Below are 23862 nucleotides of genomic sequence, written 5' to 3' on the forward strand. Positions count from 1 at the left end.
ATATGGACAGTGATGAGGAAGCACAGGCATAAGTGAATGACTTTGCTGTGTATTAGGTTAAAGTCAGGATTATTGACCTGTCTGTCTAAAATGCCATGTTTTTATTCCCCCAATTAAAGCATAATTTATTATTTATTTATGATAACACTAGCAGGTTTAATTCTTTTTTTTCTAGAGCTGCTGCATATAATGAATATTATTTGTTTGTAACATGTTTACGTTGAAAGTTTGCACTTAAATGACTTACCTCTTGTGTTCAAAACACCAGGAAATACAGTGATTGAATTACTGCACTTTATTGTTGTCTGTCACTGGAGTTTTATCATCAATCCCATCCAACAAAGTGACGGGCATATAGTAAGCCTTCATTTTTTAATGAAAAAAAATATAACATTGGTATGAAATTTGTTGTTTCATTTTGCTATTAGAAACGTGCTCTTTTTTTTTTATATATCGAACCGTATCGTTCTTACACTGTATCGAATCGCTCGGCCATAAAAATGTATCGTTTTTTTTAATCGAATCGTAACCTGTGTATCTATATACCAGGGGCCAGGGGCGGACTGGGACTGAAGAGCAGCCCTGGACTTTGACTCAGCCCAGCACACAAGAATCGCTGTACGACGGGAAACGCAGACCCTCTTCGGGGGTCCAGGGGCATGCCCCCCCCCCGGGAGAATTTTTTTTTTTTACATTTTATTGTAAAATGCATCGATTTCGTGCACTTTGAGAGAAAAATGAAGAAAATGTGTCTCGACTGTGACTGTCTGACTTGGGGTGCTCAAAGTACTGCTAGGCTGAACTGGAGTTGGATTTATGATCTTCTGCCCTAGCTCTATGATCAACCTGCATAAACAAATGAAAGAATGTATTTTTTTAAAGCGAGTTTTATGTATCCAATTGATTATAATAGCACCTATACCGTGTCTATAAAATGACTTCATTGTTTATGCCATCATTAATCTTGCCACACAAATAATAAAGTTGAATGAAAATTCAATAAATATTTCAAGACAAATCCTGTATACATAACCTTCATTGGAAAGTATTAACCAGAAAACAAAGCAATATATAAATAATTTTAAAAATATACCAATTTAACTCCCTAAACTTTAAAGTAGTAAAACCTTTCATTTTATTAACATTTTGTTATATTTCTTATGAATGAATATTTCTGCCGCGTGTGCATACGTTGTTTTACAGCTAAAATATTTTTTCTTAGGAGAGTGATAGGAGGACTAGCATACTGTAACTTGACTCCATTGCAAACGGACTAGCTGGCACTAACCCTTTAATTGTCATTGATTTCATTTAAAATGTAGCTACCAGGTGGATAACAATTGCCAGTATACCGAGCAAGTAACCCCCTTCATCCCGACTTACTTGTTGCCTGGCACGGCCAGACTGTTCTCCCTGTATTTTTCAAAGACTGAGAGAATAGCTGGAACAGCGGTGAGTCTGGAGTACCAGGCTAACTTGCTTGTTCGAGGCTTGTCTGGGGAACTTCCACCAGCTTATCATTACCCCCTCCCTCTTCTTTCTCTCTCCCTGCACCGGCTGCACGTCAGAGCGGCTGCCGCTCCCACTCTCACCATCGCCGCGGCCTGGGCTGCTGTTACCCGACGTGGCCGTTGCAGCCAGACTGCTGCTTGTGAAAATATTTGTCAACTGATGACATTTTAATGCTTCGCTCTCCAGTTTAATTTTTTTCTTCCTAACCTTCTCCGCGCCACCCTTCTCTTTTCTTTTTTTGCCACCACCATCCATATTGTGCATTAACGCTCGGCGCTATTTTGCGTCCACAAGGAACCAATGAAGGCTACTCTGTGCTTTCTTCGTTCTTCTATCAGATTGGCGGTGAACAGCCAGCCGCATTGCTGCCACCTGTCGGATTGGATGCGAACTGTAGATAATCAGAGGATAGGGGGGATAAAAACAGTGATGTATAATGAATGGCGGTCGCCGGCCGTCCAGGGCACCGGCCGTTCTGAGATCCTCCAGAACCCACAGATTACCAGTCCGCCCCTGCTAGATACATATCGAATCGGCTTCGTGCCAGAGATTCCCAACCCTAGGTGCTAGTCACATGATGTGTTCGAAAAACAATTTTGACCCCCTATAAAAATACCTTTATTGCTCATTTCATTCATTTTTGTTGTTTGTTTTATTACTTGACAACTTTTATAGACAACATTTTACCGGCAGTCTTAATTTTAAATTCATATATAGGAAATTCAGTTATATGCAGTGACATTTTTGGCCACCGGTTGGGGCTATTGTCAATAGCATCGAAAAAGTGATTTTTGTGTGTGTGTGTGTGTGTGTGTTTTTTTCTTTTGGTTTAACAGTTGTACAAAACGCAATTCGTGGAGAAATGACGTTGGATGATTTGCCCTGTAGGTCAGTCGGGGTCATTTCTGAGTGACTTCCTGTTTGAGTCACTTGTTGATTTTGGGGCAGTGTTGTTAATAACGCCGTTAGAATAAAACGGCGTTACTAACGGCGTTATTTTTTTCAGTAGTGAGTAATCTAATTGATTACTTTTCTCATCTTGGCAACACCGTTACCGAGGACGGAAAGGCGTACGTTACTGTGTTGTTTGAATGGCATAAGAAAAGTCTGAGGGAGACGACAGAGTGGGGAGGAGCCAAGGGAGTTGTGACACCGTTGCAACCGCGATGCTAGGTGGCTCCAATAATACCAGACTGTAGCCGATAGCCTACAAACTACGCCGAAATGAGACACGCAACGTGTATAGAGAACTGGATGTGTTAGTAAACAGCCGCCATCAGTAGACTCTGTTGTAGAGCACCTTCCTAGCAAACCGAAGTAACTTTTTATCTAAAATCCTCCTAAATCGGCAAAATCTTGACTTGAATCCATCTTTGAATGATGAAACCGTTTCAAAACTTTCACATGTAGACAGAAGGGAACTAATGCAATAACGGGAGCAATTTTAACAACTTTAACGGTTGATTCACAACATTAAATGACTGCCAAACGTTGCAAAAGTTACCATCTAGTTATCGCAATGTCCGCAATACCCCTGTGTCTAGTTAAGTTTAGGGCAGACATGTCCAAAGTCCGGCCCGGGGGCCAAATGCGGCCCGTGGTCAAATTTCATCCGGCCCCCAACCTCTGTCATAAAATCAATAACGTCTGGCCCGCACACAGGCTTAATAAATTGGTCAGCAGTACTGCTACCAGCATATAAAATAGCTTACACACTAAATGCTGCTCCTCATATACCCACTTAAAGGCAGCAGCACTCTAAGCAACATTACCCCGTGCGACCCTTTCCTTCCAATTTTCTAAAATATCGACAAAAAAAAGTTGACTGCGACGGCCAACGCTTCAGGGATAGGTGAAAATTGGACTATTTCGACAAGATTACAGGGAAGATACGCAGCGAGAAATTGAAGCAACTTGAAGCTAGTTTCATTTCACAGCAGCGGTATTTTGCAAGAGCCCGAGAGTCGAAAGACAACGCCACAAAGACGAGACTGTTGAAATTATGAATAAAAAAAAAAAATGAGGCAAATGTGACACACAGAATGGTTTGCTAAAATTTGCTTAAATATATTGTCCTACGTAAAGGACGTCAGCCAAGGTCGGCCCCCCACATTTTTACCACACCAAATCTGGCCCCATATGCAAAAAGTTTGGACACCCCTGGTTTAGGGTAACGAATTGGGCTAGGGCCAATTGTCCCATAAACCCTTTAAACTTCAGTTTGACCTACGTTTGTTTTGTTTTTTGGAGAAAAAAAACCATCAAAATTATCACCAGTTACTTTGCCAAGTAACTAATTACTCTTACATTCAGGTAACCGAGTTACTAACGCAATTACTTTTTGGGAGAAGTCATTTGTAACCGTAATCAATTACTAAGATTAACAACACTGTTTATGGGTCACTTCCTGTTGATTTGTCCTCATCTCTGGGCAGAAGTGGGTAGTGACATTTTACACGGGCTTCGTTCCAATCACGGTTTCAGTTGCCCTAAGCACTTGCTATGACGTCACACGGAGGCCACTTGGAGGGCGGAGGGAAAGTGGGCAAAAGACGTAAATGGAAAACACCTGCCATCGTTCACTCGCAGGCAAGAAAACCATGGAACAACCACATGGTGTTGGAGTAGGGCAATACTGTCTATAGACCCTACCCACCGACGTCACAAAACCACGTGCTCGCTGTATGGTTCCGCCCACTTGTCCGTCATTTTGTCTCTGTATTAGCATTGGTTTCAATTGATCGAGGAATTTAAAATGCATTTCATGGAAGACCCGGTGCTTTCTGATGCCGTAAACTCACTGGATGTGTTGCATAAAAGGCGTTATGTGGAAAAGCTTCGTTCTATACAGTCGCCAGATCCATATTTGATGCCCAAATCGATGTTTTTCGACCCACTGTCTTCGCCCTGTCTGCCTGACATCTGCAACGCTGATATTTACAATTATCTTGTCCACACAAAATCAGCCTATTCTCACGAAAATTTGAAAAACTTCAAGAGCTTGGAGGCTTATAAATACTTGGTTGCTGGTTGGGTGAAACAGGTCCTCGTCCACGAAAATTCGGCAGGAATCCATCTTGTGCTTGGAAAGGTGAGTTACGAAATTTTCAATTCAAAATCTTTTGTTATTGCTAACATCCACTGTCAAGTCTAATGTATTTCATGTCGTTTGTCAATGGAGTTAAGGCTTTTAATGTTTATATGGTTTAGCGATAGCACTCTCACTACATACATACGCGTATGTTGTTGGCGATTAGCCTAGCAATGATCTTAATTGTGGTTATTTGTCAGCCCAAAACCCTCTAAGTATATCTTAAATGCATCTTACCGGATATAAAATGACTACTACATAGTCTGTGGTGATTTTTTGGTGCCCAGTTTTCACGTCGAATTGCAGCCGTCCATTTCGCTCTCCTCTTTGGATCCCTCGGAATACGGTAAAACTTCAAGTCTCTCCTTCCATCTTCTCTGTTAGTGCAACCAACAGCCACACACGCCTTCACCATTTTGATTATTAATGTTAAGGAGCAGAAAAACACGCCGTAAATAGGAGGAATGTACGTAGCCGTAACAGGTTAACACTATGTTTTGACGGACAATTGGGCGGTACCATTCAGAAGAGCGGAGTTGTGACGTCACGTGGGTAGGGTCTATTCCAGAAATTCTTCATAGGGGTGGCCAAGTAGGGCCTTGGAGTGGCACGCCAGAAAATAAAAGCCAACATTTCAGGTTTTTACGGTGTTGTAGTAATAAACAGGCCAGTAGAAAACTGGCAGAAAGACTTCAGGAAACACTTACTGATATACTTTGGTTGATTGTGTTATATTGTATACTATTAGATCGTGTCCATAATAGTCCAGTTAACATTTTCAGTTCCGCAGCGACTACAATCTGACATTGTACTGGCGAGTGGGGTGGCCAACAAATTCATTGGGGGGAGCCGTGACCAGGCCTAACGGTGGCACCTTTATTCCAAATCGACTCATGTCAACAAGACGGAGACGTACGAAAGAATGATTAGTTTTGTATCAAATTCTATTTTGGCAATTCATGTCTATACCTTATCATTTGTAGACAGATTTGTTGTTTGAATACACTGAACCTATTGAAAGTTTAGTTTCAGTCTCTCCCAACGCCATTTGATGGACTGACCATTCCTTTTGACAGAAGCAAAATAGAAAGGCAAGCCAAATAGAAGCATCCATGACAAAAAAAATGGTCATTGTTTTTATTCCTTTAATGACAAAAGTGAAAGTCAATAAAAGTTACTCGTCTGCATGCTTGCGTATGGCTTAGTAAAACAACTTATTATGATTAAATGTGCCACTGCAATGCATTGTGGGATATAGAGAGTGACCGTCGTCGTTGACTCCATCACTAAGCCCTCTAAGGGTCGATCTCACCAAGTTTACTTTGCCGTGTAGGGAAACGGAACAGCCCTTAAGATGGCGGCAGGCGGGGATTCCCCCGAGGGCAAGTGAGCGAGGGCACATTTGAAATGCAGCCCTATACTGCGTTACATTTACTTGAGTAGCTTTTTGAGAAAAATAAGTCGTTTTATTAAGCCATACGTTTTACTTGAGTAGATTTGTGAAGAAAGACTACTCTTACTCTGCCACACCAGTCCTTAGATTTTTCCTCTTTATTATCCATATTACTTTTTTTGCCAGCAGTGGCTCTACCAGTTTCACCAATGAAAGGTCACAACAATAATCAGATGACTCCATTATACCAATCAGACTCAAGCTTGCCGTTCTACGATTAAGCCAGCCTTTTCAATCACGTGACGTTTTTTTAAACACCGTTAAAAAAAAAAAAAGTATGTATTGGCTGTTGTCAACATGACTCGATAGCGCCGATTTTAATCTCTCCCAGTTTTTATTTGGCACCCTCCGATGGACCACGTAAAACTGCAGATCTGATCGTTTTAGTTTCATAATAGGAAATGTTTTCTCCACTACAGGGCACTCATGCTCTTTGGACGATGATGCTTCATTTCTGGGAATTCTGGCAAGAGGAAAAAAAAAAAAAAAAATCTAATGTTTTGTTTTATTTTCCCTTTGGCTTAATGTGGCTATGTAATATGTTATATTACAGTATAATTTTGTTTAGATAATTTTGTGCAAAGAAAAACAAATACCATTGTTTGAAAAAATACTGTTACAATGTTACTCATTACTGGAGTATTCTTTTCACCAATACTTTTTTTACTTGAGTACATTTTTTGGATGACTATTTTCAAGCAAAGCTACTCGAGTCCAATTTGTGGCTACTCTACCCAGCTGTTTCTGGGTGACTTCCGGTTCATTTGCAGGTCAATTCCTGTTGATTTGATGTCAATTTCAAGCGACTTTGTTCATTTTAATTCACTTCCTTTTGATTTTCAAGCATTTCTGGTCACTTCCTCTTGATTTTGGACATTTCCGTGAGTCTGGTCAAGGGAGGAGGAGTGTCCTACAAAGACCGTCGATGAATTGGACGTCATCGGCCCTCCCAGTTGAAATAGATCGGACCTGCGTGGCCACCCGTAAGCAAGTTTCTAATAACAGGCAAGATTTGAGGTCAACAGCGCTCTCTGGTGGCTAAGAAAACCAGCTCCCAGATTTCACATTAAAAACCATTTATTGACACAAATTTAAAAATCGCTTCTAGGAAGAAAAAAAACCCACTCCTCATCCAATCGGCAGCAGGTGCTGACGTCACCAGCCAAACATGTACTCCAGGGCCTTGGAGACGAAGCCGTCGTCCTTCCTAGGGGTGTGTGTGTCTACCACCACCTGATAGATATCGAATGTATAAAGCTAGATATCTCAAGGCGGAGTCAATAGCTAGTGGCCATCTTGCGTCAGGAGAAGGCTTCACCGTAGCAGAGGAATTTTCTCCAATAAATTGCTTGAAAATGCTAGCTCTATTGACAATGTTATATTTAGCCGACGCAAAATGGCCAACAACTTTCATAGATAGGCTTTTGCGTTGCACGTACCTGGTATTCGCTGGCAGAGTTCCTGTAGGGGGCGCCGAGCGGTCGGATGGCCGAGCGCGGCGTGCAAGGGAGGCCGGGGCTCATCAGAGGGGACGCGCTCGCATCGGAGGTCTCCATCACGCTCTGACCACCCGAAAACAAAAGGAAAAAAAAGTTTCCCCCCCATGAATACAGGAAACTTTAGATTGGACGTTCTCAGGAATCCGGTCGGTTGAGTAGTAGGATTTATTTCAAATAATGACTCAAAAATGGTTTTTCAAACATTTGTGGTGAAATGATTTTTTTGGGTGTCCGTTAGGCGGAAGAAATGAAAGTTCCACCTACTTTTTCGATGCAGGGTTTGACGCCCACCATGATGGCGTCCCCGAAGACTTTTCCGTCTTTGGACAAAGCTTTACGAGCTTGGAGTCGGGATTGATATTGGAGATGCATCCAGTTCCCGGGAGACGCCATCTACGAAAGGCGCAAATACCATCGTGAACGCCGTGTTCCGAGGGAGGGAGGTCCTCGAAGCCGCCGTCGGCGCTTACGGTGTGTTTGAGGATGTTTCCGTACTGGGCAAACTGCAGCAGGATGTAAGAGGCGGACGCTGGGGGGAAGCTAAAACACAAGTTCAAGAGCCATAAATTCCTCCTTTTCAATGGAAATTGCTTTCTTTTGGATTTAAGGATTTTCTCGATTTTAGCTGTATTTTTGTTGCTACAATTTGTATATTTCTAACTCTGGGGCTGCCACCAAAAGTCCAATCCATTTGAAGTTTTGGGCCATCTACTGGTGATGAACTCATTTGCAGGACGACGCCATCGTCGACGGAACTTCCAACATTCCCGTTCTGTCAATTTTCAATAATACGCTGCTTTAGGAATGTTTCAACGCGCACTCACCACGTGTCGATGTCAGCCGGCAGGATCAGACAAAACGACGTGGCCGATGGTAATCCAAGGTGTCAAATTGTCAATGAGTATGGTCAAGCTAATCCTGGTCTTTCAGTCCAAAGTCATGTCGTGTGGTCAAATAACAAAACAAAAAATGCGAACTTCGAGTCTTCAAACATAAAAACAATGTACACGCAATGCTGCAGTCATCTATAACATACACGTGCGTTTGCGGTGCTATATTTGCATTGCGTGCTGTCACGTGTTGTGTTGCGCACATACGGGCAGTTTGCCCCGACTCTCGGCCGTGTAAGCAACGTTGAAATATTGCTTATATGGAGCAGACAGAAAACCGATCATTCACAGGCTTATCCTCAACCCATTTGAATTTTTTTATGACTGTTGTCAAGTCCGACCCTTCCTAAAACGCCGTGTTCAAGGCAAGCTAGGCGTTAATGACTCACAGCTGCACCGTTACCGTAGCGTCTCTCGCTTTTTGATGACGTAATTGCTGAATGAATTCCGATTTGAGAGACTGTACAGTACAGTACAGACCGCCGCGACAGTCTGGAAAAATGTGGCCCAGATCGGATTTGAAATGGTCCAGTTCTATGCGACTTGTCACGTTCAGACCGTCAAGTTAATGCCTCACTCGAGTCGGGAAAAACACAAAAAAATCGGATTCGTGCATTAAGACTACTGGTCTTAATGGCAAAGGCATATCTGTTTTATTGGCGTGCCCATTCAGACTGCCTTTGTCCATTGAGACCATTCATGTATTACACATGCGCACTAATTCGCAGTCCGACAAGCGCTGAGCAAGACGACCCGCATGCGCAGAAGCATTAAAATGGCAAATGACCACACATGCTGGCTGTCATCCGTCATTCCAGGGATATCGTATTTTGCTTTTTAAAAAGAGGACACAAATAACAGACATCAATAATCCCAGTTTAGGCTTATATTCAAAATATATGGATCGATAGCATGCACGCACTGTCCGTGCACGTCATACACACATACGCGCAGTTTGCCCCGACTCTCGGCCGTGTAAGCAATGTTGAAATATTGCTTATATGGACCAGACAGAAAACCGATCATTCTCGGGCTTATCCTCAACCCATTTTGTTTTTTATGACTGTTGTCAAGTCCGACTCTTCCTAAAAAGCCGTGTTCAAGGCAAGCTAGCTAATAGCTAATAATGCACAGCGGCACCGCTACCGTGGCGTCTCGCTTTTTGATGACGTAATTGCTGCATGAATTCCGATTTGAGAGACTGGACAGTACAGACCGCCGCGACAGTCTGGAAAAATGTGGCCCAGATCGGATTTGAACCACATACGAAAGTGACCCAGATCGGATTTGAAATGGTCCAGTTCTACGCGACTTGTCACGTTCAGACCGTCAAGTTAATGCCTCATCCGAGTCGGGAAAAACACGAAAAAAATCGCATTCGTGCATTAAGACCTGTAGTATGAACGTAGCCTAAGTGACCGAGCGTGAATAGGCTCATTTTGTGAGCCTGACCGACGCCGCCTCCACTTACCCAAAGACGGTGACCCAGGTCTGGTCCAGTTGGTCTTCGGAGGACAGGGCTTCTCCCTGGCTGTAGAAGGGGTCCACCTGTGCGGGGGATAGGCACAGCTGCTGCTGCAAGCCTGCAAACAACGTCGCACGTCACGCGGCTTGGTGCGGCATCACGGCCGGGGCTCGGTCGGCGCGTACCCGAAGCCGACGTCTGGCGTCCCGACACCGGAGAGCGCACGCTGGAAAAAGACTGAACCGCGTGCCGAGTCAACAGAGGGAATAAGCGGTCGGTCGGGACGGCGGTCCCTCTGGCGAGCGCCCACCTGCGTCCGGATGCCGAGCGGCGTTCCGGCTGCGACCGGGCCGTCGTGGATGCTGCGTACGGGCGGGGCGCCGCTCTTGTCTTTCGGGGCAGACGACACCGGCTGCGGGGCGGATCCTCCGGCGCCTCCTCGGGACACGGCGAGTAAGAATCTCGCTCGGACCGGCGCGCTCGGGTCGGTTCCCTCACCTTTGAGGACGGCGCCCTCGGAAAGGGGCGAGGTCACGCCGAAGGGGCGGGGCTGCGGGGTGGCGGGCGCCGGGAGGTCGCCCATCAGGAAGCCCGGCAGGAACTGCGCGCCGTGGGCGGGCTTGGGGGAGGTCGGGGATCCCAGCGTCATCGGTTCCGATCCCACTGAGAGAAGCGCAAATTGCAAGCCGGCTTTCAAAAACCGCTTCAACATCAGAGGGATTAACTCATTGCCCGCCGTTGACGACGATAGACGTCCAATCCATTTTGACCGGGAAGGGCAAATCATTCGCCCGGCCCCGTGATTGGATCAATGGCAGCTAAAGACTAAAAAGCACGACCGAAGAGGGCGCGGGCCCTCTACTGGCCCAGTCAAAACTGAGCAGCAACCATTAGTCCACCGTTGATTGTCAGATTAAAAAAAAAAAAAAAAAATCCTCTTCAATGCGTATACATGCGTAGAATATACCTACCAAATTTCATTCCAATTCTTCCACAAATAACGAAGGGTCAGCCATTTTTACGTAGCGAGAAGAAAGAAAGCAATTTTAGGTGACCTCCCTCAACTCCGCGCCGATTGGTTGCCACGGCGAAATAGGCTACTTTTAGAGGCGGAGCCTACTTGTCACGCCCCTCCCTGTAACAAAACTCTCCACCCTGGCTCGCAATGCCTCATCAGAACAGAAGCTCACGATGCTAATGCTAATCTGCAGCCCTGCTTACCTCGTTGTGTGGAGTTGACAGTGCTTCTGCGCTGTGAAACTATATCTGCAATTCTGGACGCTTGGGGGACTTTGTCCCACAGAGATGTTATTAAGACGGCGGGGAAGTCTTTAAAAGTGTGAAAAAGCGGCATCGTGCCTCCTTGAATCTAACAAACTATGGGTAAGAAAAGTAAGTAGAGAATAAAGAGCAGATAGTTTTGACGGAGGAGAAACGTCACCCTACCTTGGAGTTCCATCCCGGAGGGGCAGCGTCTACTTTGCAACGCGGATTTGTTTTAGACCGCGGATTTGAAATGCCGGCCGGAAGTGACGACCGGCTAACGCCGAGCTAAAGCGTCACGGCCGCCCTAAACGCGTCAAAGCGGCCGACGTTCGAGGCTTTGGAAGCCACGTCGATGCGAGCCAGCGGTTTTCTACAAAGCGGGCTCAATGAGCAAGTCTTTCGGGACTCGGCGGCTCGTAATTCCACGCTTGCGCACGGCGGCGGGCTGCACTCGAGAGCGGTGTGACAACGCTGGCGTCGCACGCCCGGAAGTTATTTCAAAGAGGCGTTCACTGACATAAGGCGTTCCGCGTTTCACAACAACAACGCCTCAAAAGTTGCAACCTATGTGCTTTTTGTGTTATATTGATGAATATGAAATCATTGACGGCGCTAGGCTTCCGAGCCCTTTAAAGTGGGAGGGTTGGCAGCGAATAAACGAATGCTACCCTTCCACTTGAAATACATTGGACGTCTACCAGTGATAAAACTCATCTAAATTCAGCAATAAAGTGTGATTGGACGTCCATGATTGAAAGTCTTTCGTCGGCAAAGGCACTGGAAAAAAGCTCAAGAACAAAACACATACGTTTCAGAACGTTCATGAAGTTTAGGCGGTAGATGTGAATATTTTCTTTCGCAAGTGAACGTAACAAACTTGCTTGCCGGAATGACGTCAACTTCACAGTAAAACGAACAAGGTAGAAATTAAACGGCGCAGTAATTAGATTTGGAGGCAAATACGACAATATTCCATAAAGAAAATAATGTAAAGAGGTGTGACTCGAAGTACATGGGTTTGCCCTCTTTCTGCTCTTCAAACCAACCTTTGTGTCTTTTATTCTGAAACGCCCTGGAAGGAAAGCGAAGCGCATGAGCAGTAACTTGATACCGGCGTGATCCGGATGTCAAGAAGGATCTTGTGAAGTTTCTCGCTCTTCTCTTCTATTTACACCTCGGCGGCGGAAAAATACACTCAAAGGTATAGCTACACGGATTGCAAAATAGAAAATAATATATCACCTTCCTTGTTTAAGTTGACTACAAAGAGGGTTAGCTAACATGTTAGCGCAATTATGCACACTTAACTTGCTCTTCGCTTGTTAGCTTGCTTTTGTTAGTTTTGGCTGATTTCAAGGCAATAAATGTTTGCCATGTCCTGTTTTTGTGACTTCTAACAGTGAAAAGTCGTTTAAGAGACTGAAATCGGTGTTTTACCCCACTTTGTCATCTGATACTCAACAGCAGACCTGTTTTTTCAGTCTTGCCTCAGTAATTCATCAACACTTAATTAGTGTTCAGGTGCGGGGACGCCATTTTCGAGCACACGTCAACATCATGAAAAACAATGTCGAGTATATCCACATTCTTTTTCACCTATTAAACTTGGAATATTAGCATCTGAATAACAACTATTTGGCAAAATAGTTAATCTCAAAAAATTACACAAAAGGTATATTTGGGAGCCTACAAATATTGAGTTATCATAAGCCAATCAATTATTCTTTCTATTTCATATATCTGACATTATTTTTTTGATATTAAAACATTTCAGAACTTTAAAGGCATAGAAGTCAACATTTTTCATTCATTTAAAGAAACAAACATGGAAAAACCTTCTCTATGTTGTTTTTAAATTATTATTTTTATTCTCCGCCGGTTGAAATTTTGCATAGTCCTTGAGAAATGATGGACTACTCAAATTTCATTTATATTCCCAAAGTAATCTGACCTCCGGTCTGACACCTGTGACCTACTTCAAGTAGGAGGTTTGGCATTGAATGTTGTTTCAGAGAATAATGAATAGATTTTTTTTTTTCTTCTTCTTTTGCGAGCAGCTGTCAAGCCGCATCGTTCGCGATGGCGACGCGGTTCCGTCCGGCGTCGCTGATGCGGCTGCTGCTCCTCGGCGCCGCCCTGCTGGGGACCTCCGTCCGAGGCGCCGACTTCTACGAGCTCCTGGGCGTGGGCAGGGAGGCCGGCGCCCGCGAGATCCGGCAGGCCTTCAAGAAACTGGCGCTCACCATGCACCCCGACAAGAACCCTGTGAGAACCGCAAAATTTTTTAAAAATGACGGCAATGTCGACAGCACTCGACGCGCGCTCCGGAAAAGTTGAAAGCCTTAAATAAAATGCGCTCAGGGAGACGCGGCCGCCCACGACAAGTTCCTGGCGGTGAACCGAGCTTACGAGGTCCTGAAGGACGAGGACCTCCGCAAGAAGTACGACAAGTACGGCGAGAAGGGGCTGGACGAGCAACAGGGGGGCCGCTACGAGAGCTGGAACTACTACCGCTACGACTTTGGTGAGCGCCGGCCGACCGCGCCCGAGAAGACTGCCGCCACGACGACCTGTTTCTTTGCGCAGGCATCTACGACGACGACTTGGAGATCATCACCCTGGACAGCGCAGACTTTGGTGAGAAACCTCAAAGACTAGAAATGACTTTCAATCAGAGAAATTTGAGACAAAACAGTTTGATTCCCCTCCTCCCCAACCTGGACAAAAGGGTAGGTCAATATGACCTCATATTCAAATTCTTTTTTTTCTAATCTGTTTGCATTTGCAATTCGTTAGAAAAATCATCAGGGATTACACGAATCACACTTTTTTTCCCTCCTCATAGTAGGGTAGTTTATCTTTTATAATGAGAAATGATTATAACAATACAGTACTGGTTTACTTTTTCAATAGACAATAGGGCTGGGCAACCATTCAAAAATTGAATAGCATGAGAGCTACTTGCGACGAATCGGATTGTCGTACACTGTTTTGAGACATTTACCCCTAAATGGGGAAGCGTCTCAAAACATTTGACCCCCTTGGTAAATGGAGTGGTAATGCCAATCATAGCTAGGTAGCACACAGTACGTTGTCGTCATACATGCCATGTTCCTAACGGGCGAGACGTCGATCGCCGAAAAGTGAACGTCCGCTCCTTCCCGTTTGATACAGAGGCGGCGGTGAATTCCGGAGAAATTTGGTTCGTCAACTTTTACTCCCCGCGATGTTCCCACTGTCACCAGCTGGCCCCCACGGTAAGGCCGGCCCACGCGCCCCGAACCTCCGCGGAAAACGCCGAAAGCTCCGCGTGCTTTTCAGTGGCGGGAGCTGGCCAAGGAGATGGACGGCGCCCTCCGGATCGGGGCGGTCAACTGCGGCGACAACCACCGCTTGTGTCGCTCCAAGGGCATCAACAGCTACCCTAGCCTCTACGTCTTCCGAGCCGGACACGTACGCCTCTTTTCTCATTCTTCAAAATGCTTCTTATATTCTCTTTTCATTTTGGCACATTCTTTAAATCCCTTTGTCCCGGATTTTCTTGTATTCTTTATTTTCTCCTGTTGTTGAAATACCCATGTTCTCATGGTTCCTCATAAGCCCCTCACGATAATTCATTTTCCCGGCTGGGATTTATCGCTGCGTGCACTAGCCACACGTGCGTGTCGGTTGCTTATGGGACTCCCATTTCCTTTCACAGATGTTTATTGGTCATCGATACACCGTAGAATTAAAGTTCAGACATACAAAATAAGGAAACACATCAATATTATGCATTATAAAACACTAGCATTGCTACTTTGAGGCTAATGGAAAAAAGACAATGTACTTTAGCCTGCTATAAAGCATTGGCGGTCTTCTCCAAAACGCAAACTTACGGTTAAACAGTTACATTTCAAACATGAAAACTCGCTAGTTAGCAGCACTGCAAAAGAAATCTATTACTGACACCACACGTGCGACGAAAAATTGAAGTGCACCCCTTTTTTTTTTTTTTTTTTTTTTTTTTTAACTGTGAAGCTTACGGGTAGCGGCTTGGCAAACATACTTCCGGATGAAGGAATCTGACCTTTTAGCCAGATTGCCAGAATCACGCCAGCCGAACCGTCGGAACCGCGCTAGCGCAATTCCAATGACCCGGGCCAACGTAGCCCGGACCAACGTTATCCGGCGACCCGGACAAACGTAACCCGGCCAAAAGGCCAAACTCTGCGCGCTAACCTTAGTTTTAACCCCTTGCACTGACTCCATTTTAAAAGCTGGAAAAAGGCTTCGAAACACAATTGCCAATTTATTCCAAGTCGGCAGCAATCATACCGCACAGAGAGACACAGGCGAGGAGGCGAACTGGATCCAGGGTCACCATAGCACAAGTCAACAAAAGATTCCTGAGAAAAATGACAACGATTAGTTAAACGTTCAGTCTTTTAAAGGCTCTGGTGAGGCGGGCTGTGGTCTGGAAGAAAAGTGAAAATGTTTTGGATTTGTTTAGCATTTTTCTCTGTGTGGATTGGGCAAGAGTGTTTCGGGCGTTACAGTTGTCAGTGCAACAAAAGTTGGCTTAGCACTTAGCTAGTTTTCAAATGACTCATTATGCATTGTGTGTTTTTGTTTTTCCTAAAATTAACAGGATGTATTGTCACTATAATAGTATTGGCAATCATTTATGAGACACCGTATGGCTCGCCTACTAAAATTTGTTATGGTGACAGGCCTAGTTCCTCATATCCTTTGTTCTCTGGTCATCCTTATTACCAAATGTCCTTTCCATTGAGTTCAACTCCCCTGATGAGAAGACATTCTTCATTTTCTCATGTTACTCATCATCATCTTCACTTGAGCTTTAAATTGCATTTGCTCCCGTTTCTTGTATTTTTGATGTCCATCTTGGTGTTTTTTTGCCTTTTTCACATTTGTCGTGTTCTCACGTTCCTCACTTGCTCTTAATTCTCCTATTCCCCTACATCAGGGGTCCCCAAACTACGGCCCGCCTCCACATTTGGTCCGGCCCCCTGAACAATACCAGAGAGCTTTTTTTTTTTTTCCTCAATAGTGTTATTTATTTCCTGGCCTATTTCTGTGAAGAACTCAGAAAGGTGTATTTGGTTATTATCTATTTAATTAATAGTGTTATTACTATTTATTATATTATTTTATTGACTTTTGTTCTGTGAAGAATCCAGAAAGGGTTATTTGATTGTGGCTTTCTGTAAAACCATACATTTTTACATTTAGGCACTCCTGCAATCGTCACACTTTTTCTGTTACAAACTGACCCCGGCCCCTCATCAGAGAATGGAAAAGTTATGTGGCCCTCACAGGAAAAAGTCTGGGGACCCCTGCCCTACATTTTCCCCATCCCTCCTTGTCCTCGAGGTAACTCCTTCGGTGTCCCGTTTCAGAAACCCGAGAAATTTCACGGCGAGCGCAACACCGACAATCTGGTGACGTTCGGCATGCAATTCATCAAGAATGGCGTGACGCAGCTGTGGCAAGGTAAGCCTTTCCGATCCGATCCCATCCGATCCGTCCGTCTGCGTCTCGCTCACCGCGTCGTCGCCAGGCAACGCCTTCAAAGAGATCGAGAGCGCCTTCGCGTCCGGGCTGGGCTGGCTCGTCACTTTCTGCGCAGACGTGGGAGGTAAGCCGCCTTTACGGTAACTGTTAGCTTAGCGTGCGCTAACCGGGCACCCGTGCAACGTCGACAGATTGCCTGGAGCTCAGGACCCGACAGAAGCTGGCGTCCATGTTGGTGAGGGCCCCGGCCCACGCGCTGACGTTCTAAATGAAACGCTGTAAAGGGAGTGTTTTTGTGCGTAGGACGGTCTGGTGAAGGTGGGATGGATGGACTGCGGCGCTGAGCCGCAACTCTGCCACACTTTCCAGGTGAGCCGCAGTAAAAGATGCAATCGCCGATAAAAAGTCGGATATGGTTTTGGCAACATACACGGGAAAGCACGCGTGGCGGTCGACTTCATTTTGTTTTGCCCGGGCGGGCAGGTGACCGACGGAGCCACGGCGTTGTTCCCTCCCGGAAGCTCTTTGGATCGGGAAGGCGGCGTGTTGGTGAGTGAGCGCCGGCCGATCTTCTCGCTCGCCCCGTTAGCCTTTGCCGTAAAGACGCCTCCGTTAGTGGCTGAGCACTCTGGACGCCCGGGAGATCTACGCGCTGGTCCTGCGCCACCTGCCCGAACTTCGGCGGCTGAGCGCCGACGACTTTGACGCCGAGCTGGCCCGCCACCGCTGGCTGCTGTCCTTCACTTTCGGGACGCCCGGCCCGGACGAGTACAAGAAGCTGCGAGCGTTCCTGCGCGACGACCACATCCAGGTGGGAATCTGTCGTTGTTTTGGTCTTATATTTTACAACATTTTAGAATAAAAAAAGCATAAAGTAACATTCTTTTTTAACTTAAAAAAAAAAATACATTTGTGCGTTCAGGTGGGGCGTGTGGACTGCCTGGCCGACGCGCTGCTGTGCCGCTCCCTCCACATTCACAAAGCCTGCGTGGCCGTCTTCAAAGGCCTCGGAGTCCACGACTTCGAGATACATCACGGTCCGTTGGCTTTTTTTAGTTCATCATCCCTATCGAACCCTGTTTTAGCTTTTGTGAATTCCTTTTTAGGGTGCGTCATCCTAAATAGAGCTCCGTTTACCTCCAAAGTTTTTACAGGCCGGAGACTCCGCTTGATGTTCTATTTCGTTCCTCCTGACCGCCAGAGGGCGGTGCTTACGGTGAGCGTGTGCCTCATATCGGCCTGTGACGTCACCCAGGTCACGCCCAGTGGCGTGACTTTGTTAGCATTTTATTCTCGACCTTTGTGCTGCGCACACGTAGATATCCAGGTGCTAAGCACCGCCCTCTGGCGGTCATCCGGAATTCATAGAACCCCGGTTACAGAAGTAACTCTCGTTATTGAGGACACTGACTTTGCTCCTTCCTTTGTGAAGCGGTCCTTTTGAAACTTGCCAGTTCATTCATTGCTGAATTATAGTTAGCCGGTAGAGGGCAGTCTTCAGCCTGTAGCAGCTTAAGGAATCTGACCCCTTAGCCAGATTGCCGGAATCAGGACAGCCGGACCCGCGCTGGCGCAGCTCCAGCGACCTGACAACCCGGGCAAAAGGCCAAACTCCGCGCGTTCACCTTAGTCTTAACCCCTTGTACTGACTCCATTTTGAAAGCTGGAAAAAGGGTTCGAAGCACAAGTTGACAATTGATTGAGTTCGACAGCGATCAAATGGCAAGGCGAAACAGAAACACTCTGGCGAGGAGGCGGACTTGTCCCAAGGTGACCGTATCACAAGTCAACAAAAGGTTCCTGAGAAAAATGACAATGCTTAGTTAAACATTCAGTCTTTTGAAGACTTTCGCGGAGTGGGCCGTGGGCAGGAAGAATGGTGTGTTTAGGATAATCTTCGATTGCAGTTTGGGCTATTTAGTTGGTGCGTCAATGTTACTGAGTCACTGTTACTGGGGCAACAGCAGTGGGAGATGTTGCCCGCCTCAGTGTCAGAGGGGGTCTTGGAGTCGTGTTATCAGTTAGACATCGGGCGTTCTCCGGTGTTCCTTGTGTTGGGACAGGACGTCCCGCCATTTGCTCTGGAATGTCCGGAAGAACTGACGTGGAGATGTGGGCTTGTAGACGTTTTGCCTAACACCTGGTAGTCGGCGCCAGTCTTGCTCAGTCAGAAGGCGTCATGTATTTCTTATGCCCTATATTTTGCTTCTTTTCCTTAAACTATGGTAGAAGTGCTATCTTATATTGGATGTGTTAGAGTAATACAAACAGTAAATACGAGAAAAGATACTATTCCCTTCACAGCACGCAAGTTCTTGTTGCAATATGTTTATTTTTAATTACATTTTGGTGACATTTGTTGGTCTTTATAGAAATTTTGGCATTAATATTTATGTAATTTTTAAAAAATGTATTTGATAGAGATGCGTATATTTTTTTCTCAATTAAACTGCGCACGTTTTTGTCTTTCCGATCTGGCGACCCACGCTAAGGCAAGGACGCGGTGTACAACCTCGTGGCTTTCGCCAGGGACAGCGTCGCGGCTCACGTCACCACGCTGTGGCCCGACAACTTCCCGTCGGACGCCGAGGAGCCCTGGCTGGTGGACTTCTTCGCCCCGGTGAGACCCCGGCCCGTCTACCGCTTTTTTTGTTTGGTTTCTCGGTGTCACGGTGTCCTCGCGCGTCAGTGGTGCCCTCCGTGTCGAGCGCTGCTCCCCGAGTTGAGGAAGGCTTCCGTCCGGCTGGCCGGACGCGTCAAGTTCGGGACTTTGGACTGCACCGTCCACCGCGGCCTCTGCTCCACGGTCAGTCGATCGTTTTTTGGCTAAAAATAAGACAAATTGGAACTGAATCACTCGCTCATACCTGCCACTGCCGTAATCCATTCAAAGGTAGTATATACAGTGGTCGTAGTCGTACCTGAGTCTCTCCTGACTTGTGTCCTCTCAGTTGTAAACTGGCTCATATAGCACTTGTAATAGTAGTGGGATTCATTTTCTCCTTTTGAAACGCCAGTACAACGTGGACTCGTATCCCACCACGGTGGTCTTGAACGGTTCTTCGCTTCACGAGTACGAAGGACGCCACTCCGCCGACGGCATCCTGGAGTTCGTCCAGGTAGGCGGCCCTGGCCGTCGTCCTCTCGACTCGTCCCTCTCGTCACGCGGCCTTATTCGCAGGACTTGGTCGACCCGTCCGTGGTGGTTCTGGACCCGGCCGGCTTCGCGGAGAAAGTCAAAGGTGAACGTGCCGCCGAATACGTCCCGCGCCCGTCTGACCGCCGCCGCCGCGTGCGCAGGTATGGTCCGAGGCGAGTTGTGGGCCGTGGATTTCTACGCCCCGTGGTGCGGTCCGTGCCGGGCACTGATGCCCGAGTGGAGACGCGTGGCGCGGGTACGGGCCGGGGAAGTGCGCCGCCTCCCTCGACGTCGCGCCCCCGTTGACGTCGCGTCCCCTCTTCCCAGATGCTGTCGGGCCAGGTGGCGGTGGGTTCCGTGGACTGCCAGCGCTTCCGCTCCTTCTGCCAGAGTCAAGACGTGCGTGCGTACCCGGAAATCCGCCTGTACTCCGGCGGTGGCGGCGGCGGCGAGACGGCCTACCGCTACACGTATGCGCCGAGATGCGCCGTCGCTCGCCGACTCGTGCCGTGTGTGTGTGTGACACGTGGGCTTTCTGCGCAGGACTTACAACGGCTGGCACAGAGACGCGCACTCCCTGCGAATGTGGGCCCTCAGGTAGTCAATTTTTTCCTCAAATGTGACATTTGGCTCTTTGCTGTATTACCTTTTTTTATCTTAAAAGACTCATTTCCCAAACTTTGCAACCTGAAACCCCCCCCCCCCCCCCCCCCCCTCCATATTTTTAAAAATTTAAATAAGAAATTGAATAGAAATGAATGTCTATATTGTTGATGGTCAACTAGTCGTAAGCTCAAGCTCAAATTCCGTCGGCAGCGCTCTGCCCAAAGCGTCGTCGGACCTGACGCCGAGTTCCTTCCGCTCGCTGGTGCTGGAGGGCGGCGAGCCCTGGGTGCTGGACTTCTACGCCCCGTGGTGCGGACCCTGCAAACACTTTGCCCCGGAGTTTGAGGTCCTGGCACGGGTAAGACGCCGGCGAGCTCCCTTCCCGAAAGGCCGACGCCCTCACGAGCGCCGCGTCGTTGACAGGTCCTCAAAGGGGAAGTGCGGGCCGGCAAGATCGACTGTCAGGCTCATTATCAGACCTGTCAGGAAGCCGGAATCGCAAGCTACCCCACGGTCCGGTTCTATCCCTACCGGGACGCCGGCAAGGTGAGGACGCGCATCAGTTACTCCTCACGCCAATGCTACTTGTCTTAGTTTTGTCCGATTTACATCATTCACACGGCCAAAAAGTCAGGGCACGCACGCAAAATTTATGAGCCACTTCTGAACACAAATGTACCAATACGCTTGAGAAAAACGTCCATTCACTTGTGTTGATTTTTCAACTCAGACCTGCAAAAATGTAACCCAGAAAAGACAGGAATTGATCAATAGGAAGTGACGCAGAATAGCCACAAAATTGACAGCAAATAACTTACCCCAAAGTGAAATAGGTGACCCGTACATGCCCAAAAACAATAGGCTGTCACCCCATAATTTGCAGGAAAAGACCCTTAATTTCTTCACAAATTCCACTTTCTGGTGTGAGTGTTGTAAGCGGTCATTTTAGTAGTTACCGTGTGCCCATTGCTTAAAGGGCAACTCTGTAAAGCAGCACAATCGGTTTATCTCTGGCCACGATGCATTTGTGTCGACAGCCGTCAGACAGCGGCGAAAACATCAATAGTCGTGACGCCAACACGATCGCGGACATCATCAGACGGAGACTACGAAGCTCGTCGCCGCGGTCGCGCGGCAAGAAGGTGAGCGCGACGTTTCCGGCCGGTGGGGTTTCATTTTACAATCGTGACAACGGTGACGCTCGGCCGGCCAAATGTCTGTTTATATTCGGGCCGGTGTCGATTTTGGGTACCCGACTCCTCACGGTGACATCAACTAAAGTATGACTGGAAGTCTTGTGGTCTCAGGACGAGCTCTGACCCACGGGACCGGACCGGACTGGACCGGACGGACGGGAGGCGGAGCCACACACGGACGTTGACCGACACGGGCGACTCCCTTCTTTTGAACTGTTTGTTTCCTTTATTAGTGCTTTGTTTCATTTTTTCCCTCCCAAACATGGACGTCTCCGTGGTTGCTATTTACTCTGTGAGCTAAAACAAGGAGAGACTGTTACTGTGCACCATATTTGACATGAATAAAACCAAACCAAACTCAACCGTTCCCGCCGTCTGTCGTTTTGGCTCGCCGGGGACGTGACAAGAAGCCGCCGGCCAAGGAGGTGAGGCAACTTATTTTTTTCTGCGCAGCAATCAAATGACGGTCCTATCAGAAACGGAGCCCAAAATGCGTGTCGTCACACTTGAGACCACAGTTTGCACGCGAACAGCAGATGGCGCCGTTGCGCTGTAAGAGACCGACGTTTGAACGTGCGGATTTGTGCTGTAAAATGGAACCCCGAATGCACTTTTGTTCAGGTAAACAGAGGGCGCTGTTTCCCTGATAAAGATTTTATGCCGCATGAAGACGAGGGTTGTCGGTGAACTCATTGCAGTGGCGCCTCCAGAATTTTTTCATAGGGGTGACCAGATGGGGCCACTTAAAATCTTGGGGTGGCACACCAAAACTAAAAGCCATCATTTCAGGTTTTCATTATATTGCAGTAAAAAGGTTAGGGGAAAACTATCAGAAAGACTTTAAGGATACTGCTACTGATATACTTTGGTGTATTGTGTAATATTTGATGTTACTCATGATTTAATGTGCATAGTCCATAACTGTCCAGTCAACATTTTGAGTTCCACAACAATTCTGTTTTATTGTGTTATGTATATATTAGGCATAAGGTGTACATTTAACAAAACAAAATAAATGCATTCATTTGGGATGAAATGCATAACTGATGCTACGACAATCTAACGATATACTGGCAAGCGGGGTGGCCAACAAATTTATAGGGGGGGCCTGGCCACCCCCTGGTGGCGCCACTGACTCATTGGCTGCCATTGACACTGATATCAACCCCATTTGAAGTGGAAAGGTTGGCAGCGAATGTCATTTGCTGCCAGCCCTCTCGCTTCAAATGGATTGGACGTTTACTCTTGATGAATTGGTGACATACTAACTCTAGTTTTTAATTGAAAAGGAAGGCATGTTTCAGTCTCGCTGACTGCCGGAATATCCTGTTTGGATACGTGAATGAAAGCGGGGAACAGCCGGGCTCTTATTCAGGCAGGTGTGTGTGTGTTTTCAGCTGGAATGGATGCCGAAGAGGAGGAGGCGTTCACCGTAAATCCCACAGCAAAACATTTTCTCTTCCCTGGCCGGGCTGAAACGCAGCTGAGAAAACACGGGAAATGAAGGAGGTAGGATACTCAGAGGGCCAGCGCCACCGCGTCCGTCCGAGTGTCCTCGCTGGCCCAGACGCTCAATTAACCCCGGCGACGCGGCAGACGGCCAGCCGGTCGCCATGTGCGTGCGTGCGTGAGTGTCAACTGCGGTGTCGAAGTGGCGCCCCGAGGGCCACGTCTGGCCCGCGCACCAAAGCGAATTGCAGGCGCTTTTTGCTAAAATCGATCTAAAATTTCAATCGTTTAGAAATCTGAGAATACTTATTTTTAAACATAATCATTTTTTTTTTTTTAAATCTGATACTATTCCTTTATAACATTTGGTTTTAAAAATTGCAAATAAAATGAGAACATATATTATTCCTTTTCAAGAGTTCAGAAATCCCTAATTGCTTGGATAAAATGTATATTGGAAGATATTTTCCACTTTTTAATAAAATTGAAAATGAAAAGTTGGTGGTGAGTGTTCACCGATTCCCACGTTTTTCTTCCGGATTGAAAATTGCGAATAAATACGAATGGACAAATTATTTTTTTTTTTTTTTTGCACATAAAAAAACCAAATTTTCCCTATTTTTTAAATTCCATAAAAATGTTTAGTTTTCACCCTTTTCAATAAGGGAAATAAAAATGGGGGGGGGGGGGGGGTTTGAGAGGTTTCTGACCATTTTGAGGTCTCTAAATGGTTTAGATGATGATTCATGTGCTCACTGGAGCCGCCCTCCCAATCCACA

General features: G+C 46.6%; 3 protein-coding genes across 16 annotated transcripts in view; 2 read left to right on the forward strand and 1 right to left on the reverse strand.

The window, feature by feature from the left end:
- The window catches only part of cerkl (ceramide kinase-like), a 43692-nt gene extending 42639 nt beyond the window's left edge, over nt 1-1053 (forward strand). For 2 of the 4 annotated variants that reach the window (XM_057851568.1, XM_057851569.1), the window contains one exon: nt 550-1053. In XM_057851568.1, coding sequence (XP_057707551.1) covers nt 550-730 — 181 coding nt within the window. In that variant the 3' untranslated portion in view covers nt 731-1053. The remainder of the gene's footprint in view (nt 1-549) is intronic. The other 2 variants (XM_057851564.1, XM_057851567.1) reach the window with 2 other exon arrangements.
- A 6046-nt stretch (nt 1054-7099) lies between these two features.
- nup35 (nucleoporin 35) lies at nt 7100-12659 on the reverse strand. 10 transcript variants are annotated; one of them, XM_057851579.1, is made up of 10 exons: nt 11357-11675; nt 11132-11279; nt 10409-10573; nt 10221-10348; nt 10096-10147; nt 9917-10028; nt 8026-8095; nt 7820-7948; nt 7496-7618; nt 7100-7289 (listed from the first exon to the last, which is right to left on the reverse strand). In XM_057851579.1, exons 2-10 carry the CDS (start codon nt 11262-11264, stop codon nt 7212-7214), a joined length of 990 nt encoding a protein of 329 aa, XP_057707562.1. In that variant the 5' UTR covers nt 11265-11279; nt 11357-11675; the 3' UTR covers nt 7100-7211. The 10 variants fall into 10 exon arrangements, with proteins under 10 accessions (XP_057707562.1, XP_057707561.1, XP_057707560.1 ...); XM_057851578.1 differs by having other exon boundaries at nt 11132-11287; XM_057851577.1 differs by lacking the exon at nt 11357-11675 and having other exon boundaries at nt 11132-11350.
- Nucleotides 12214-23143, forward strand: dnajc10 (DnaJ (Hsp40) homolog, subfamily C, member 10). Of its 2 annotated transcripts, XM_057851553.1 has the most exons (24): nt 12224-12377; nt 13234-13441; nt 13538-13700; nt 13763-13813; nt 14351-14433; nt 14498-14629; nt 16579-16672; nt 16740-16817; nt 16885-16928; nt 16997-17062; nt 17177-17242; nt 17310-17504; nt 17616-17730; nt 19186-19313; nt 19383-19499; nt 19711-19812; nt 19875-19935; nt 19994-20088; nt 20160-20302; nt 20376-20429; nt 20649-20796; nt 20862-20984; nt 21476-21580; nt 21746-22131. In XM_057851553.1, exons 2-24 carry the CDS (start codon nt 13256-13258, stop codon nt 21755-21757), a joined length of 2361 nt encoding a protein of 786 aa, XP_057707536.1. In that variant the 5' UTR covers nt 12224-12377; nt 13234-13255; the 3' UTR covers nt 21758-22131. The 2 variants fall into 2 exon arrangements, with proteins under 2 accessions (XP_057707537.1, XP_057707536.1); XM_057851554.1 differs by lacking the exons at nt 21476-21580; nt 21746-22131 and adding an exon at nt 23032-23143 and having other exon boundaries at nt 12214-12377.
- Nucleotides 23144-23862: the final 719 nt, after the last annotated feature.

The sequence above is a fragment of the Corythoichthys intestinalis genome, chromosome 12, assembly GCF_030265065.1.
Source record: "Corythoichthys intestinalis isolate RoL2023-P3 chromosome 12, ASM3026506v1, whole genome shotgun sequence".
Classification (NCBI taxonomy): domain Eukaryota; kingdom Metazoa; phylum Chordata; class Actinopteri; order Syngnathiformes; family Syngnathidae; genus Corythoichthys; species Corythoichthys intestinalis.